Source organism: Bactrocera oleae, chromosome 5 (assembly GCF_042242935.1).
Source record: "Bactrocera oleae isolate idBacOlea1 chromosome 5, idBacOlea1, whole genome shotgun sequence".
Classification (NCBI taxonomy): domain Eukaryota; kingdom Metazoa; phylum Arthropoda; class Insecta; order Diptera; family Tephritidae; genus Bactrocera; species Bactrocera oleae.
The window spans coordinates 45856762-45875735 of record NC_091539.1 but is presented as its reverse complement, the minus strand read 5'-3'; the positions used below and the strand labels follow the sequence as shown (position 1 = coordinate 45875735).

General features: G+C 30.3%; 2 protein-coding genes across 12 annotated transcripts in view; one reads left to right on the top strand and one right to left on the bottom strand.

Moving 5' to 3' along the window:
* The window catches only part of Tpst (tyrosylprotein sulfotransferase), a 127917-nt gene extending 115030 nt beyond the window's left edge, over positions 1-12887 (top strand). Inside the window, exon 8 of the transcript XR_004977162.2 lies at positions 12739-12887. The gene's annotated coding sequence lies outside the window, so the exon portion shown is untranslated. The remainder of the gene's footprint in view (positions 1-12738) is intronic.
* up (Troponin T, skeletal muscle) lies at positions 446-18593 on the bottom strand. Of its 11 annotated transcripts, none has more exons than XM_036366000.2 (9): positions 18463-18593; positions 11535-11581; positions 9906-9944; positions 6206-6229; positions 3622-3994; positions 2737-2955; positions 2499-2672; positions 2281-2359; positions 446-1115 (listed from the first exon to the last, which is right to left on the bottom strand). In XM_036366000.2, the coding sequence occupies exons 2-9, from the start codon at positions 11555-11557 to the stop codon at positions 865-867; spliced, it is 1182 nt and encodes a 393-aa protein (XP_036221893.1). In that variant the 5' UTR covers positions 11558-11581; positions 18463-18593; the 3' UTR covers positions 446-864. The 11 variants fall into 11 exon arrangements, with proteins under 11 accessions (XP_036221893.1, XP_014088027.1, XP_036221898.1 ...); XM_014232552.3 differs by lacking the exon at positions 2281-2359 and adding an exon at positions 1365-1443; XM_036366005.2 differs by having other exon boundaries at positions 3625-3994.
* Positions 18594-18974: the final 381 nt, after the last annotated feature.

The following is an 18974-nucleotide window of genomic DNA, read 5'->3' as shown; positions in this document are numbered from 1 at the left end:
GTACATTCTCAGTGGCATAGCGGCTCTCTGGAGAGATAACTTTGATATTTGTGGCATACCGTTATTCGATTCTGCTTTTGCTCTCTTGGCTTTTGCAAAAATTCAACGCATTTTCGCTTTGTTGCTTTTTTTCTTTTAGATTTCGTTTTTTTGGTTTTCAAAAATAATTTATTATTTTACGTTTGTTTTTTTAATAAGAAAAAATAAAAATATCTTAAACGAAAAGGAATATTAAGAGAGAGTTGTTATGTAATCATGTTCTAGTTACTGCTTGCTTGCTGTTTACACTTATAAATATTATTATAAGTATATGTATATTGTTGTTGTGCCTATAACAACCTTTCCTGCTACGTGAACATTATATATTTAAATATATATATATATATATATAAATATGTGACAGATATATATACTTGTATGTATGTAATTATCATATTAAGTCTGATTTCAGATTTTCATCTCAATTTCAAAGATTTATTACAAACAAATTTAAACAATTGTTGTTTTTCTCAGTTTTTCTTGTTCTTGAGTTGCTATATATTTATATATAAAAAAAAAGACAGAGAGAGAGCGAGCGATAATGCCGTCATGTTGTCACTGTTGTTGTTGTAGTGTGTGAGTGTTCGAATGAGTGAATAATCAGACGAGAGTGTGTCAGAGTGAGTTTAAATTAGAATTCGAGTGAGAGAGGTACTTTGACAATTTCTGCAGTTTTCCACGTTTAAATATATTCGTTTTACTGCGTCTCCTTCTGATATTCGCTCTTTATATATTTTTGGATTTTTTATTTTGTTGGTTGATCGAATAAGCTAATAATAACTATTTTCTTTGTTTTTAAATTTTATTAAATGTAGTTAAATTAATTTATTCTTCCTCTTCCTCCTCCTCTTCTTCTTCTTCCTCTTCTTCTTCCTCCTCTTCTTCTTCTTCTTCTTCCTCCTCCTCTTCTTCCTCTTCCTCGGCCTCCTCATCTTCCTCTTCGACGACCTCCTCTTCGACTTCTTCTTCATCTTCGACAATATCTTCATCAGCCTTGGCATCTTCCTCGCCCTCGGGTGTCTCGGGTTCGCCGGCCTTCTTGCCTGGTCGTTCGCCGAACCACTTGGGCAGTTTGGCTGCACATCGTAAAGAAGAAGCAAAAAATAATAATAATAATCAATAACAAGTTTTCTCAAAAACAAATAATGCGATTAGTCAAAAAGCAAATATTTCGCAATAAAGTTTAGGTTAAAAAACAGTTAACTATTAGCCAAAAAGACAAAACATTGGACAACAGTTTTAAGAATAGTATTTTAGTGTAAAAAATCTGCAAGTTCTAGGCATCTATGCTTGTTGTTAGCATATTTTTTGTTTTGTATACGTACATTTCTGGCGGCCACTATATTGATCCTTCTTTTCGTTCCAGATCTTCTCATTCACCTCCTTGCCGATTTCTTCCCAGCCCTATTGGCCACATGTGTTTTATGTTATTATTGTTTGTGTTTATGGTTTACGTTTGGATGCAGACGATAACGGAACACATAACAAATGCATACATAAAATCCAAATTCAAGTGAAATAGAGCAAGAAAGAGAGAAAAGACAATGCTTGTAGTAGAATGCGTAAGGAGTATGTATTTGGATGTGTTTGACTCAAAGAAGTTCTATATAAATATAATTCTAGCTATAGAAAACATTTTATAGACTTAAATTATTTTATAGATTTAAATGTAAAAGGAAAATTTTGAAAAAATAAGAATTTGAAGTAACCCGTAGAACTACTGTTACGTCGAATTCAGAAAAATTCACATTGATAATCGTTTTTTTTTTTTGTGAAGAGCATAAATACCATACTTAGTACCAATACTCTCATTGCACTCCTAGCACTTAGAGTGAGTTCAAAAGCGCGGATTTTGTGAAACTACCAATCAGCGTGCGCTTTTTCTCTTTATATTTTAATGCCAAACAAATAGCGCTATCGTTTACTAGTTGTAGGGTTTATGTATGTTTCGCTCATTATTTGATGATTGAGTAACAGAAATTTAGTATAAAAGTATTGTTAATACCAACATGTTCCAGTGATTACACTCAATCTATGAGAGCATTTCTTGTGAGAACAATTCACGCACACAAACAATTCATTTTGGTAATTTTGCTTCGAACACAACACTGACAAATACATAAAGGACAGGCTACTGTAGAAATGAGACCCCACATCAATTCCTGTGTCATCTTAAATGAAAGCGCATGAGTGATATAGGGTCTCAGCTTCTGCAGTCACACAACCGATTTGTATTCTTACATTTGGTTCGCGACGTAAATCTTTCCTGCCTGTCTTGCCAGCGCTTTTCGAGTGCCTCTTTGAAAAGCGTATTATAACCCTTCGTGGAAAAATATAAAAAATGTGATTATAACTATAGACTTATATCGTACGTTATAATAAATTCCCTCCCCTTTAATTACCCACAAGTAAATAAATTGTATAGCTTCTACCAGTTTTCTTAAAATTAAAATACTTACACCTTCGAAGAGTTTCTTCTTGTCGTCATATGAGCGTGTGTCCACACGTCTCTCATATTTGGAGGCGACTTGAATCTTGGGCGGGTATTTGCCAGTCAAAGCCTCAGGGTCGAGACCCTTCTTCAAGGCTTTGTGCCTGAGCTGTTGCTTCTGTCTTTCCTTCAACTCTTTCAACTGCATATAGAATGGCGAAATTTAGTTTGACTTTGAATTCCTTCTAGCAGTTATTAGTACTCACATCGTAATCCTGACGTTTCTGCCTTTCTTCCAAGTCATACTTCTCAGTTTCCAATTTGACGATGAGTTCCCACAGTTCTTGGGCCTTCTCACGCAATTTGCTGTCGTTGAAACCTTCAATGGCCAGAGGTTTGATGCGGAACGACAAGGAGATTTTCTTCTCCTCTTCCAATTGTTCCTTAGTCTTGTTACGCTCCATGGCAGCGGATGAGAGTCCCAACTATATGATTTTTTGGTTTTTGATTCGTTTCGATTCAAATTTTTTTTTTGGTTTTTTTTTTGTGGTGATTTCAGATGATGAAACACACAGTAGCATAATCGTGTAGACCATAAAGACCAAAGTATGGCATGAATCAAAGAGAGAAGTAAATTGTGAAGCGTAAGTAAAAGTGAAAGATAGAAAGATACACACGAAAGAGTATTTTTGGAGTTTGTGTTTGTTTTCGTTTTCGTTTAGGATCGAACAACAGAAGCATTTGCATTTTTGGTGCAAAGTTGACGAAATAACAAAGGAGAGAAACAGAGAAAAGTTGGTGGGTGCGGGAAAGAATGGGGTTATGGGAAGGTAATGGTCAGTGAGTCAAGCAAAGGGGTTATTGGAGAGAGTGAGTCGGTTCGTAGGATTTGAAATCGTTAATTTTTTACATAAAAAGTTTTTTTTTCATTTCAATTAATTTTTTTTTTTTTTTTTTTGATTTTCGAATATTGGTTTAGCCAATGTGTGTTTTTTGACAGTGAATTTTTAGGATGTGGATAGTGATAGTTTGTGATAAAGATGGAGATGGAAAGAGACATGGATAGCGTCAGAGCAACAAATAGGAAGAGAAGAAACAAAACAAGGGAACACATATAAGTATAAGGCATTGCATTAGAATGAAAGGATTACCACGCCTGCATCCTTTTTGGCAATAGTGAAGTTGGGTCCCTTCTTGTCCTTGTCCTTCATGGCCTGTAGCATAGCTTGACGCTTCTTTTCGGCCTCCTCGAGACGTTGACGCTTCTCTTCGATTTCGCGCTGTTTCTTCTCTTCAACTTCACGAACGCGACGCTCTTCTTCCTCCTTCTTACGTTGCGCCATCTTTTGTTCCTCTTCGGCACGCGAGATCTTGCGCTTGGCCTGTTTTTCTTTGAGCTTCTTCAGCTCATCTTCCTCCTTGGCACGCTGTTTACGCCATTCATTAATGTATTCTTTCAGTTGATCATCGAGATCGGAGCGCTTTTGATCCTGACGTTTAATGAATTCTGGATCACCCTCACCTCTGTTAAGTATTCCGTACAAACAATTGTGTAAATGAGCGTGAGTACACGTAAACGATGGATAGAGAAAGAGTGGGAAAAAGAGAAAAATCAGAAATTAATTGTTGTTTTCACAATTCTTTTCCGAAAGTATTAAATAAGTGAGAGCGAGGTAAAATAGCGGTTTTACGAGCCCACATTTAATAGTATAAAAGAGTAGTTGAAAGTAAGGCATTTAAATTCTGTTAAATATACATTCTTTAATAGTTTGTAACATTTGGTTTTCAAATACATTTAGTATCGATAATCGTACATAAGTAGTAAGAGAGTAAGTTTTCTTAAATATGAGTATGTGTGAGTAGTGTCGTATGTCATATAGCTAACTGGTGAACACATATAATGCAATGGTTAATCAAATGATGGAAAGTACTCAATGTGTTATTGAGTGTATGAGTTTATACTTGATTACATTTACTTAAAAAATTTTGTAATTAAAAATGTATGTACTTAAATTCCTGTTCACTGGGATGACAGTATGGTACATATATTTGGTACTGTAACAGTGCCGCTTGAAGCATAGCATGATTACTTTGTAATTGACTTTATGATAATGATTACCAGTAATCACAGCAAAATTATAAATTACTATTTTGTGATTAATATTAAATAGTTTAACAATATTTGAGAAAGTAATCAATATTATGATTACATGTAATTATTATAGCATTTCAATTGCCTATATTATTAGAAACAACTTTGAACTATCTGAAATGCATTTGTGATTACATCATTTTTGTTGGTATTATGATTAATTTTTAAAAATTGTATACTGTAGAATACTGTACTTAATTGAAATTAAATTGAATGTAATCCTAACTGTTATTAACAATTACATGTAAATTATTTTAAAGTGAATTTCACATATTTGTTTACAACAAATGGAAAAGTATGTACTCAAACTGTAATTATAGTTATAGTTTAATTACATGTAGTTAATTTCATTTACTTTAACTTTTTTAGTATATACAAGAAATTTATTTTATTAGATTACTGTTATGTATTCATTACATGTAATTTTGCTGCAGAGAGGTTACTAAGGTAATTTTAACAGTAAAATCAATTAATTTGAAGAATTTTTTTTAATACTTTTGACTTTTTGCACTACTGCATCTTTGCCAAGCTGTAGAACTGTCATCCCTTGAAACACAAATCGGCAAGTTCATATAATTTCTACGCTCTCTGTTTGTATATAAAGTAATGGTATTTAGTTGAATCGGATGGCATTTATTGACTTGTTTTTGCTATTTTTCGAAATGAAAAAGCCTAAGATAGCTTTTGTAAATGCATATCTAAGCTAAATCAAAAGTAAAACAATAACAATAACATCAATATCAACACATACATGAAGTACGCATTAAATACATATCTACATACAATTACAACACAGAATTTTGATGCTACGATTACAAAAAGTAATTGATGTGAATGATAAATTTTTGCAATTTTTGTTTTTGCTGTGCGCTGACAACTTTGGTGCAGCTCAGAGCTGGAAGTCACCTTAAGAATTCGGTGCTAAATACTTATGTGTATATACAATGGAGCCGAGCAGGCTTTGCTGCATGCCATAAAATAAATACAAAATTTTGAATGTACATTGATAACATGGATGACGAATGTGCAGATTATAGCTGGTTATTATTATTATTGTTATTATTTATTTTTTGTTGCTTGTACGTTCAACACTCTGTTTTGGGTGAGTACAAAAATGGTTAAATTAACTAACTAAACAAAATTACTCTGCATTTATATCAGTTTGGGGGTAGCTTGCAAGGATTTGGCTCACACAACAAATGACACATAAAGCAAAATTACAAAAACAAACAAAGGAGTTGTGGCTTCTGGTGGTAGGAAAAATATATATGGCTGCAAGCGAAGTTCCGCTGAATTTAAATTTATTTGGCTGGTTATAGTTTGTGAAGCAATTCGTGTTTGAAAACCACGTTTTGAAGGATTTTATCAAAAGCTTTATGATTTTTTTTTTTTTAATTTTAAGCCAATTTTATGATTTTGTCCAATTTTTTTATTTCGTTGAGTTGCCACGTTTTTTGATTTGTTTAAATATTTTTGAGCGCTTCACTTGCAGCCAATTTGGCGTTTGGTGAGTTCACAACAATAAAAAATACTAAAAAATATTTATAAACATGTTTTTTCTTGCTTTATTTTCTAACACTTACTCGGCTGGTGTTTGAGGTGGCTTTCTACGTTTTCATAAGAGGCATTTGCAAACAGTTTGTGGATGGATTGATTGGATTGAATTGTGTGTGATATAAAATTTGCAATATTTTTTTTTTTTGTATTTTTCAAAAATCGTTTTTTAATTTCATAATTTTTTTTTTTATAAATTTTGTTGTTTGGCATATCCACAGTGAAGGATGTGTGGTTGATTGATTGATTTATTTGGTGATGTGTTTCAACATTTTTTGCGTGTTAACAAAAACGCATTTGTTGTTTTTTTGTTGTTTTTCAAATAAATTTGTTTTATTTTTACATTTGTTTAAATTTGGCGTATTAATTTACAAAAAATCGCATGAGTTTTCAAGAGACGCACACACGCAACAATACAAAAAAGGTAAACGTTGACGAAAAGAAAGAATATAAAAAAACAAATATTTGTTTAAAAATGTGTTATATATATACGTGGTAAATATACAGTATATAAAGAAAGGTATGTAAATGTATTGAAATGTATGTTTGTATATACAACGTATATGTGTATGTACTATATAAATATATATGTATATTATGCATATATGTATATATAAACAAACAAATGCTTTAACTCAAAGCTAAAACTATTTTCGAAAAAAAGGAAACTATGCAAACGGGCCAAAAATAGATGTGTCTCAAAATAAATCAAAAGAAAAATAAACAGTACGCTACATTTTCGGTTGGTAACGGTTTTTACAAATTCGATTTTATATTTTTTGTTGTATTGGTGTTGTTTAAAAAATTGGCAAGCGCTTAAGTACGCTTATTATTTACTTTGCTCCTTTACTTCCAACAAAAATCGCATGATTCATTTAAGTTTTTAATTCAGAGTAAAATGCATACTAATTAGTTAAAGAATAATCTAGTTTGTTGCTAACGGCGCTGCTCTTTAATGATATGCATATTTACAATAAGTTTTGCTGATTGCATATATGTATGTATATACGTTCAAATATATATGTGGTGTGCTATAAATATATGTATATACAAATATAAGTACATATATGTTGTGGCAAACTTAATTGCATTCGTCAAAAAATAACAATTTCCTGAAAAATGCTGCATTGTCAACGCAAAAGCTCACTATGGTGCCAAGAAGTATGCTACTTCACTGCAAGTGCATACATATGTGTAGGTGTGTATGTATTTTAACAAACATTTTTATTATATTTGTCGACGTTTTTTTTATTTAATTTTGTTTTTTACTTTTTTTTTTGAGTTTTTTTTTTAAATTTTTGTACTTATTTTTTACTCTTTTTTTTACTGTCTTCTTATCTACTCATATTTAACGCATCTCTGCAACGCTTAAAAATAAACGCCTTTGTGTGTAAGTGTATATGTTTGTGGCGCATATTGCTTGTATACGGTGTTTATAGTTCATTGTTTTTTTGATATTTTTCTTGCATTTTTGGGTCTTTCTCTACTTACTTCCTGCAATTAGAAACAAAAGAAAGAAAAAAAGAGAAAAAACAAAGGAAAAATATTTTTTGTTCAGTTTCAGCTTCACACCCAGATGTCACAAATATACATATGTACATTTTACATAATGTAACATATTCAAGTTGATTGGTATGTATGTATGTGCGTCGCTGACGAAATGGCAAATTTCGCAAAATGTCCAGATTTCGGTTTTAGAATTTCAAACTAAATGCTTTAGTTGGTGGATATTGCTGTGCTAGCAGTAAGAGCATACATACATACGTGTGCGACATATACATACAATATGTACAAAGTGGTTAAGATAAGTAGAGTGAGTATACGAGTAGTACGTAGTAAAAGTTGTGAAAGAGAGTTAAAGAATGGAGTGGTAGGAAGTACAAGTAGATAGTAGAATCAATAGAAGTTTCAAATTCGTATGAATTTAGTAAGAAATTAATTTGTTGCTGATTTTGTTTTGCCATTTTCCGTTAGAAGTATGTAATTGTTAACAATATTGTATTTTTTTTTAACTGAAATTTATTTGTTTGGGTCTAGTAGGTAGTTTGAACAACCGAATCGTTTGGCTGCCACTTGGCATTTAATTTAACTTGTTTTAGTACATTTTTTGTTGTTGCTTTTATGCAAATTAATAGTTTTTATAATGCATCAGCGCAGCGTTGCCAATCGCCCCTAGGCAAATTAGTTTATTTGCATTTGATTTGTTTTTTTTTTGTTTCAAATTGTTCGTTTCTAAGCAGTAGCTGCTGTTGCTAAGGCTAGCTTCTGGTGTCTAAATTAAATTTTTCCAGTTTGAGTAATTTTCATAGTTCCAATATGCAGCGGCTGTTTTTAATTTTATTGATTTTCATCGTCGATTTTCGAATTTTGTATTTTTTAGAAGCAGTTCGAGTGCTTTTTTTTTATTAATTTTAGCAATAAAAAATTTTAATCTATTTTCATTTGTCATTCTTTTTCGATATTTTTTTGCCTAAAGAAAACCTGGGCCAATTTGAAATTTACATTTGCACTGTGGGTTTTGCAAATTTTGTGCAATTTTTTTTTGTTTTTTGAAAATTTTAACAATTTTGTTCAGAAATGCTAATGAAAGAATTTTAAAAAATTGTAAAGTCCTTATTATCACCTTTTTTTGTTGGTACATTTTTTTTATCTATAAGTTTTGCGTTCCTAACAATTTTATTTAAATTGCAGTTTTTTATAAATCCATAGCATTTTAATTTTTTTTTTGTGTTTTCGAATACAAAAGCTTTGAACGATTGCAAAACATGCACAAATTATTATTACTGCAATATAGTTTTTAAATCTTTTATAATAAAAAATATTACATTTAACTTTGTTGTTATTTTAGAATTTATTTCCAAGAAATAATTTACACAAAATTTAAATTTTGAACTTTTTTCTTTATTTATTTCTTTAATTGTTTTTCAATTTTTTAAATTATTTTATTTCTTAATTTTTATATTCTTTTACAATAATACTATTTCTTTTTCATTAACTATTCTCAGTTGACCTATTCAGTTTTTAATAAAAATTTTAAATTTTAATTTTTTCAATTCTTTTTCTCATTTGACTAATTTTAGTTAATCACAAAATGTTACAAATTTAATTTTTTATTAATGTTCAATTACCAATTTTAATTAAAAGTTTTTATATTATTTCATAATTAATTTTTTTTTAAGAAATTATTTTTGGATTATTATATAATAAAAGAAAGATTCTTTATTAATTAATTTAAATAATTTTAGTTTGAAAAAACTAAAATTTTTATTTTATTTTTTTTATTTAATTTCATTATTAAAAAATATAATTTTACTTTTCCTTTTTCTTATATATTAATACTCATTAGATTAAAAAAAAACACATATAAATGAGTGGCTTTCAAACTGTTTCGCATTCGCATTTTTAGCAATTTGAAAGCCTCAATGTTTGCAATCGTTCATAGCTTTGTTAGTCTCCAGTAGAATTTAATAAATTTAAGTTTATTTGTGTATTCGTTTAGCATAAAAATAAATTTTGAAATACGAAATGGTTAATTAAAGTAAGTAACGAAGTGAGTATGAAGGATGAGTAAATATTTTTTTTCAATTTATATTTTTTGTTGTTTTTTTCCAATTCATTTGCCATTGCAATCAACCAAATGAGTAAGTATGTATGTGTATGTATTTCTTTTGAGTGCAATAAAATGATTTTATACATTTTTTTTAGTTTTCGTGAGTTTCAAGTACTTACTCTTTGGTCTCCTCGACAACCTCCTCCTCCTCTTCAGAACTATAGCGTTCATGGCAGAATGGGCGTTGGACGTACATGCGAATACATATATGTATGTATACGTTTCGTGTGTGTTGTAGATTTGATGTGTAAATTTTTTTGCACACATACATTCAAACATATTTTTTCGTTATGTAGGTGGGACGGGCAATACGATCAGGTGGACGGGCGGTCGGTTGAACAAATCGATCGACATTCAATGGGCGAACAAACGTGGTAACGTGTACGTAAATTGTTGTATGTGTGTTGTTGTTGTTTATATTTGTGGTTTATAACGGTGCAAACACAGTGGTACATGTGAAGAGAGATAAACAATGACATAAAAAAACATGAAACAATTTGCTTATTAACAACAAGTGGTGTAGTTTGTAGGCGAGTGCTATATTTGCTAAGATACGTACAATAAGATAAAAAATATGGCATAAAATAATTTTTTTTTAAATAAAAAATTTGGTAGAAGTACAGCTTGCTTCACTTTTTAATTTTTTTATATTTTTTGTATAAAAAAGATGTTTTTGAAAAAAAAAAGTTCGGGAGTAGTACTGCTTATTTCACTTTCTAATTTAATTTTCAAATATTTTTCGTTTGGAAAAACTTAAAAAAAAAAATTATTTTCATTCCTATGCTAAATTCACATGCAGCTAATATTTAGTGAAAATACTTATTTTTATATCAAAAGCAATATTAAATAATTCTCGTATTTCCGACAAATAACTCTTATAAATGAATAACTTATTAGCTGTGTTGATTTTTACCAATATTTCACTATAAATAAATTCATAAACTATCAACGAAAAATATCATATAACCAACGCGCTCATATTTAACTATAGAAATATATGTGTTTGTGTAAAATTAGCCGGTAACAGGAAGTCATAAATTCAATTTCTTTAAAATACCTGTATGTAATTTTATTATGAAAATAATTTACAAACAAAATTTGCAATTCACATGCACAAATGTGAATGCGAAAACTCAATGACTTTTTTTATGTTTTAATATTGTTTTATGGCTTATTGAAATGTTATTACATACAACAGCAGCAGTCAGAAGTGCTGTGTTATGTATACGCCACGTCGCACCGGGCGTATACCTGAATATAACGCTTAGCAAATAAGCAATTACGTACATATGATGGTATATATATATAAAAGTGAATATTGAAAATTTTCTTTACTCCAATACATATGTATGCAAACGTATATGTATATATGTGGGTGTAGTTTGATGAACTATTTTACTTTTCAATTCCAAAGCAATTTGTATATTAAAGTGTTTCACTTTTTTATTTTATTGTAATTTATAAATCAACTATTTGTTCAACTGCTCGTTGCGAGTAATTGCCAGCTCTTTTAATCACTTGTATATGATATAGGTGTTATTTTACTGTTATTTGCGTACGATTTTTATGCACACATATACATATATGTATTGTTATTTTGTATATTTTTTCTATTGTCTATTTGTTGTTGTTTTAATTCGTTTAAGTGCTGCTCGCTCCAAAAATATCTGAATTCACTTTGTGGTTGCTATTTTACTTATAGTTCCATGTTCATATACCCTTGCTAGCCACTCATATGGTTTACTTACGTGTACTCCTCTTCATCGGACATGGTTATGGTTTGGGATTAAGAAACCTGCAAAGCAAAGAGAATTTGCGTTAAAGTGTGTTGGCATATAGTGTAAGTATTAAATTGCATTAAATTGAGTTGAATGCAACTTTATTCATATTTTACAAGTTTGGTTGCTTGAAAATAAATTTCTAAATTTCATATTCAATCGTGATTTTGTTATGTAATGTTGCTATTTACGAGACGTTTTCAAGGATTTTTGGTTGTAGAATAATAAAAAAATTTCAATGTTGAATTTGCGCAAAATCTTTATAGAGTTAAAAAAAAAATACAATAATATTTTTTCTAATATGTTTAAGTTTTTTCCGAGCTTTCCCGTTTATTTAATTCAAACATTTCAAATTTTTACTTGAATGAAGTGCTATTTCAGCACTAACTCCATGTATTCGTATATACAAAGCAAAAATTAATTACATCTAACAGACAATTTAAAAATGAAAAGCATAGAAAGAGACCTCTTCTGCAAATCGCTAACTTAAGCTCAATTTTTTTGGCTATTTGATAGCTTTAAACTAAGAAATATGCTTAAAACAATGTCCAAACATGAACAAATGAACATATAAACTCACTTAGACAACTCGAAAATACATATTAAGCAAACACTTATTTCGCAAATAAGCAAGATTTGCATTGTCAAAAAAAAAAACGGCGACAGCAGAAATGAAAACAGAAACAGAATCCAATATACTAACTACAGAAACCGCGTTACAAAGAAAAACAGTTACCTATTTCAATTTACATTATTTATTCTGTAGTGTATGACTATATTTTTGCTTTAATTCTACTTATTTTTAAGCACTGATTATTTAAAATTTCCGGAATTTAGATTTGACAATCCCGAAACTGTTTGAAAACAGAATAAATATTACCAAGAGAAACAGAGTTATGAAGAAAACTAGTTGTACATATGTAATTAAATTATTTATAATTTTAGACATATTTTTGCTTCTTTTCTGAATAGTACCGAAATTTCGGGATTTGGATTTAACAATCCCGAAATATTCGGGACTGGACTGAATAAGAGTTATTTTTACTTCTAAATATTTTAGAATTAATTGCTGTTTATCGGTGCTCTTTTTTATTACACTAAACATTTTTAAGAATCCATACAATTTTCTTTCAGTTTCATAATAATTTTATTACTGCTTCCTTTTTATTTTCAGAATTCTAATTTAAAGTAACACAAAAAGTATGATAGTTATCTATATGATGTCTAAAAATTACAAATGCAATCTTCCCATGTAAAAATACTGTTTTGATAAGAACTAAGAAACCGTTAAAAGAAAGAACCTTAAGAACCGGATTTGAAAAGGTATGTACAAATTTTTGAAACAGAAAGTTAGGCAAATTGTCTAAGAAGAGTACGAGCGGTTATTGCTAGTAATACAATGTCGTTTAAGTGGCTCTTGGTTGGCTAGTATGCTTTAAAGCGCGCTCTTATAGAACTGTTAACGATCTATATATGTATGTCAATACTTAATGAGATGAAAACGATAATTTTCTTCTACAAAAAGTCGGAAAATGCAAAAGACTTGAGAAACTGCATTTTAGACTGCTTCTAAAATCCAATTGGAAGCCTCGGTTTATTCAAGCACGAAAAACTCTATAAATTATATTTCTATAATTTAAATATATTGAGTATTTTAAGCATAGCCATAATGACCCGTGGCATATAAAAGCAAACACAGTTACGTTAACCACCATTTTGCTTACCAAAATGATCTCACATGCCCGCACACATACACATGTATAGTTATTCATAAATGAAAGCAATCATATAAAGTGCATATTTCGCACATAAAAGTCAAGCCAAAAACGACCGAACGCTTGCTTAGAGGCGAGAAATTCACATACTTTCACCGGCAACTTATATGCATACATACATACATGGTACATATCGATATTTGCACAAGCTCGCAGTTTGCTTAGCGAAATGGTTGGCGAAATTCGTTTGAATGCATTTTTAATTTGTTTTACTTACGCCGGCGGCAACAGACAAGCAAAGTAAACAAATTTCACAAATTTTCTAAAATATTTGCCATCAAAAGTTTTGTGCTAACGCGTCACATTTGAAAATAAACGGTAAACCAGGCATACCTGCACACATAAACACACATACATCTACAAAGAGGAAATCCAACCACAAAGCGCGAACAGCAGTTGTTGTTTCGTGTTGTTGTTGTTGGCGCTGCTGCTGCTCATTATCAAATATTCCCCAGACCCACAAATGTGTTTGCATGCTGGTATATGTATATATGTGTGTTTGTGAGTGTGCGTGTGTGTGTCGGCACAAAATCACTGCACATGAATATTTACTAATACACACAAATATACATTTATAAATATTTTATACATATTTTCACGTATTCTCATACTCAAATTCATATGAGTTCGTTTACGTGTTCGCGTGTCTCTGGATGTCTGTGTGCGTGCATGTACCCGTTTCAATCCCTTGAGTGTGTGCATAAATGAGATTTTATATATGATTTTGTCGCTGTTTATTTGCGCCAAAGCATAATACTTATGCAAATAACACGACTACTAACTAAAATACATATATACAACACACACATACACATAAACACGAGCAAATGCTTAAATATTCATTGCTGAGGAAAATATGTTTTTTTTATATTTGGTGAATATTTATAAATAGATCGTATTGAATTTCCACAAGTTGAAAAGCTTCACGAAAGAGCGCAAAAGTATGAGCATAAAGTGAGAGAGAGTGGGTGAGACGTAGGCGAGAACCATCAGCAGGAAGAACACTGCTCAGTGTTATTGGGTAATAACAAATTAAATGCGCATGCAAAACACTCAGCGCTTGATAAGTTGATCCTTTCACAGGTGATATATCACGCATACCTGTTTGCGTGCGTGTATGTGTGTGTGGATGTGTAAACTTTTGAGTTTTGTGTTGATATGTGTATGCGTAAGTATGTGCTGTGAGCATACTTTTGCCGGGTGATTCGACATTGATCAGCGAAAATAACCCATTGCGTGGGTGTGAAAAATGCTTGTGGTGGGGTGTTTTTAAAATTGTTTTTGGTGGATTTGAAATGTAAGATATAAATGTAAACATATTATTGTAGAATGCCGTTCTGAAAACATATTTTTTCACATTTTCTATATTTTTGGCAGCACATATGAAAGATGATCTTATTTAAATTGAGTTGAGTAGTATTTCAGTAAAGATTGTGTGGGATTATTTGAGATACTATAGAATACTAATCTTCGATAGAACAGAAGAAGAATTCTGCTTTAATTCAGTATGATATTGAAATATTTGTAAAAAATAATTTAATTTTTAATAAGATTAGCATATTAACTGACATATTTAGACATAAAAGAATAGATATTTGGTCAAAAAGAAAATAATATTGTACATTTTTATAAATAGTATTTATGAAAAACCAAATAAATAATCACAATGAATTTTATTCATACTATAATTACACAAAATTTTACCATGAAGGGTATTCATTTAGTTCAAAAAAAAAAAATTAGTTATATATGTTAACACAGTTATATTTCAATTACAACTTCAAAAGTTTATAAAATATAATTTTATTACGTGATGCAATTGAAATGCAATTTGTATAACTAAAATTGTAAAGAAAAAGACTGAAGCTTCGATGAAGGTGTTGAATTAAATTTTTGTAGTAAATTAACAAACAAAAAACATGGAAAGGATAAATGGCTTTACATTCAATTGAATAATTTTGTTGAGGGTGTTTGTTTTTTCAGAAAAAATATGTATAAATATAAGGCTAAAATCTTAGAAAATTTTTTTAAATTATTTACTAATATATGATTTTTTAGTTTCAAGAGTGAGTTTAGTAACCAACCAATTGGTTAAATTTATCACTCAAAGTGAATACCGCTCTTGGAAATAAAATATAATTTAAAACAATATTTAAAAGCTAAGGTATTTCTTTTATTTTTTACGAATTCTTTGTGAAAAAATTACTTTTAAAATAAATTTATTTTAAATTTTCCAAAAAAAAAATTTCTTAAAGCGAATAATTTTTTTTGATTTGTTTACGAATTCTTTGTTAAAAAAACTACAATAACAAAAAAAAATTTCATTATTTTTATTTTATTATACCAAAAAATGTTTACTAAAAAAATTTTTTTAAATATTTTTTTACAAAATTTCATTTTTTTTATTTTATTATACTAAAAAATGTATACTAATAAAATTTTGTTAAATATTTTTTTACACGGCCTTATTAGTGACGCTAAACGTATATTTATGTACAAGTATATGTATAATATATGCACGTATGTATGTGTATCTGTATAAGTATGTCACTAAATTTAATAACACACAAGTATCAAATGGCAGAATTCCAAATTTAATAAAAAATGACAGCGACAAATAACTGCTGTCTAAACGCCCCTGTAGATGGGTGATGGGGATAGAAATACAAAGAACAACAACAAATAATAATAAAAATAGAATATTGCGTAGGTGAAACACATCGACATACATATGCATACACACAAACTTATCTGCAAGGGCTTGCGCTAGCATAATTTAGACCCGAACTAGCACACGAAAAGCTTTAAACACTTCGTATGTTATGTTTCATGCGCAAAAGAGCGAATATTAATGCGATCTCTAGCCTTTTATTTCCTATAACTATACGCTTTCTCATCTTTCTATTTTGTGTTTGTGTGTATTTGTGTGGGTGTTTCAGTGATTGTTTTTATATAAATGTGAATGTGTTATTCCAGTTTATGATTTCCAATTTTTAGCTTGTTTATCGCTTCGAAATTTCCGTATTTAGCGCGTCTTAACGGTTGCTCTCATTTTTTTCGTTTTTTTTGGTTGTTTTTTTTTGTTGGTGCACATATGCACATGCTATATTTAATACTTATTCATGCAGCAAATTTGCTTTTTTCATTAGTTTTTTTCTGGTTGCCTCGTAGTACTTTGTTGGTTTTCTTATTTTTTCCATATTTTTCTTTTATAGTTTTCTTGCTGTCCTTTTATTTCAATTCATTTGGCCAAGGTGGCAACTGCATATGTCATGCATAGATATGTAGATATACAATATATATGTGTGTTTGTATGTATATCATGAAATTTATTTTTAAATTCACTCACACATATTTTTAATTTTATTTTACGTTTGTTGTTGTTACGCTGTTGAGTGCTTTTGTGCGTCTCATATGCATAAATGTATATACATATGTATGTTTGTATGTGTGTTTATCTCTGTAGTGACAGTAGCAGCTGCAGCCAAAGCGCTCTGGTGATGTTACCTCACTTTTGTATATGTAAATTTATATTTGAGTATGTGTATATATGTGTGTTGAAGTAAGCACATATTTTTTGTTGCTGCTCGCCTTGGCTGCTGGCTCTCCTTGGCTCTTAGTTTTTCATCTACATTCAATTGAGTTTTCATTTCGCTGCTGTTTTTAATGTATTTTCGTTTAATTTTTGTTGTTGTTTTTTGTTTGTTTCTCTTTTTATTTCGTTTGATGTGTACGCTATTGGTCCACTGATCGCTCGGTATATCATGTAACACACTGAGCTCAGGCCCCGATGTCTATTTTTGGCCATATGTAGATCTCAGGCGCCTGACGTGCCACCAAATGTATGCGCAGCATCGCATACCGTTGTGGTGCGTGGCAGGAACATACAGTGTTGCGGTAGAGTGGGTACTTGCGCGTTTATTTTTTATTAGTCTTATTATTATTTTTTATCAGAAGACTTTTTTACAAAGCTGCGTAATTAAATTTATTTTTATTTTTTTTTATCAAGAAAGGTTATCAGAAATGTTTACAAAATGCATTAAAGTTTCCAAATAGTTTTTTTTTAACTGTGTTAAATGTAATGTTAATAGAAAAAATTATAATTATTACTTTTTCATAATTTCTTACTAATATTCAATGCAAATGCAAAAAAAACTAAAAAAAATATTTTAATAATCAAATTTACAACATTTTTAAGTTTCAAATTCTTTTATTTTTATTTTTAATAGTTACGGTTAGTTTTAGTATTTATTTTCTCTAATTTTTCCTACAATATTTTTTCATTATTTAATAATTTTGCCGAATTTAAAACTATTTATTTTTAAATATGCTACTTAATTATGTTTTAAGTGATGAAAAAATTTTAATTTTTTTAATTATTTTACATATTTTTTAATTTGGTTTCTACTTTATATGTTAAACATCAGTTTTATTTTAGTTTTCCATATTTTGTTAAACATAATTTTTTTCAATAAAATTTATGTTTTTAATTTTTCAATTCGTTGATAAATTTTTACGTAATATATTTCAATTATTTTTTTTGAATATTATTTTTAGCTGCTGCTCCATAATTTCTTGTTTCCCATTTAGATATCCTTTTCTGTGTCAATTTTTTTAAGTCATTTATAATTTTAACGCCACAAATTCACACACACACACTTTCTTCGTAGAAAACTAAAATCTTCACATAATTCAGTTTAATAGGTCACTAGTATGCGAAAACCGTGCGCTCATAATATTTCTAAATTTATAAGATTCTTTGTTAACTGAAAAATTCCTGAGCACAAATTCAGCAAATACGCAGAAATGTCCAGTGCTCGTTATATAATAATTTCGGTTCGTGTGCAAATCCTTTGCGCATTTATACAAAGTCCTCACTCCGTGCGCTTTGCACTCACTCTTACGCTTGTCAACTTCAACCACAAAGCCTTGAAATGCTCACAAGGATAATACAGATTACAAATTTATTGAGCATAATTTTTTTTACTTTTCAAAATTTTTTCTTCGAAAATTTTTACGCTATATTTGCTTGCGTCGCAGGTACTACTACTTAGGATTTTGTATATTTTAGATTTTTGGCTTTATGAATTTTTGCTTCAAATAGCCAAGTACTGTTAACTTACTTAGGGAAAAGAAACAAAATTAAACTCTCTACGATAGTCCGAGCAGCTGGCGACGTTGGGAGCGAATGCTGCGGTTCGACTAAACAGACTGACGATCAAGCAAGAAACCAGTGCGTTATGTTGAGGAAATTTTTCGGAAAATTACATTTTCCCCAACGCATACATATGCAATTAATTGCGCACAGCGACAACAACAGCGCCAGCAGCTGTCCGCCAGCGAGCCGTGCGATCGTGTGCAAGCGTTTTTCGCGAGAGAGCGAATGCGTGCGAGCGGCAGAGCTGCATGTGACACAGTATTGGCCCAACCTGTGTGTGTGAGTAGGACAACAGCAATCCTTTAGGCATGCAGGTGGGTAGCTATGTGAGCTTTAGGTTGGTGCTAAGCAGGCGAATGGTGCGGTCAGGTGGGTGGTGGACGGTTGATTGGTGTGATAAACGGTGACACGGGTAGGGAGCGAGAAAGTGCAAGTGTATGTGGGCGCTGTCTTAATTGCTATTCTTGTTATTGTTGT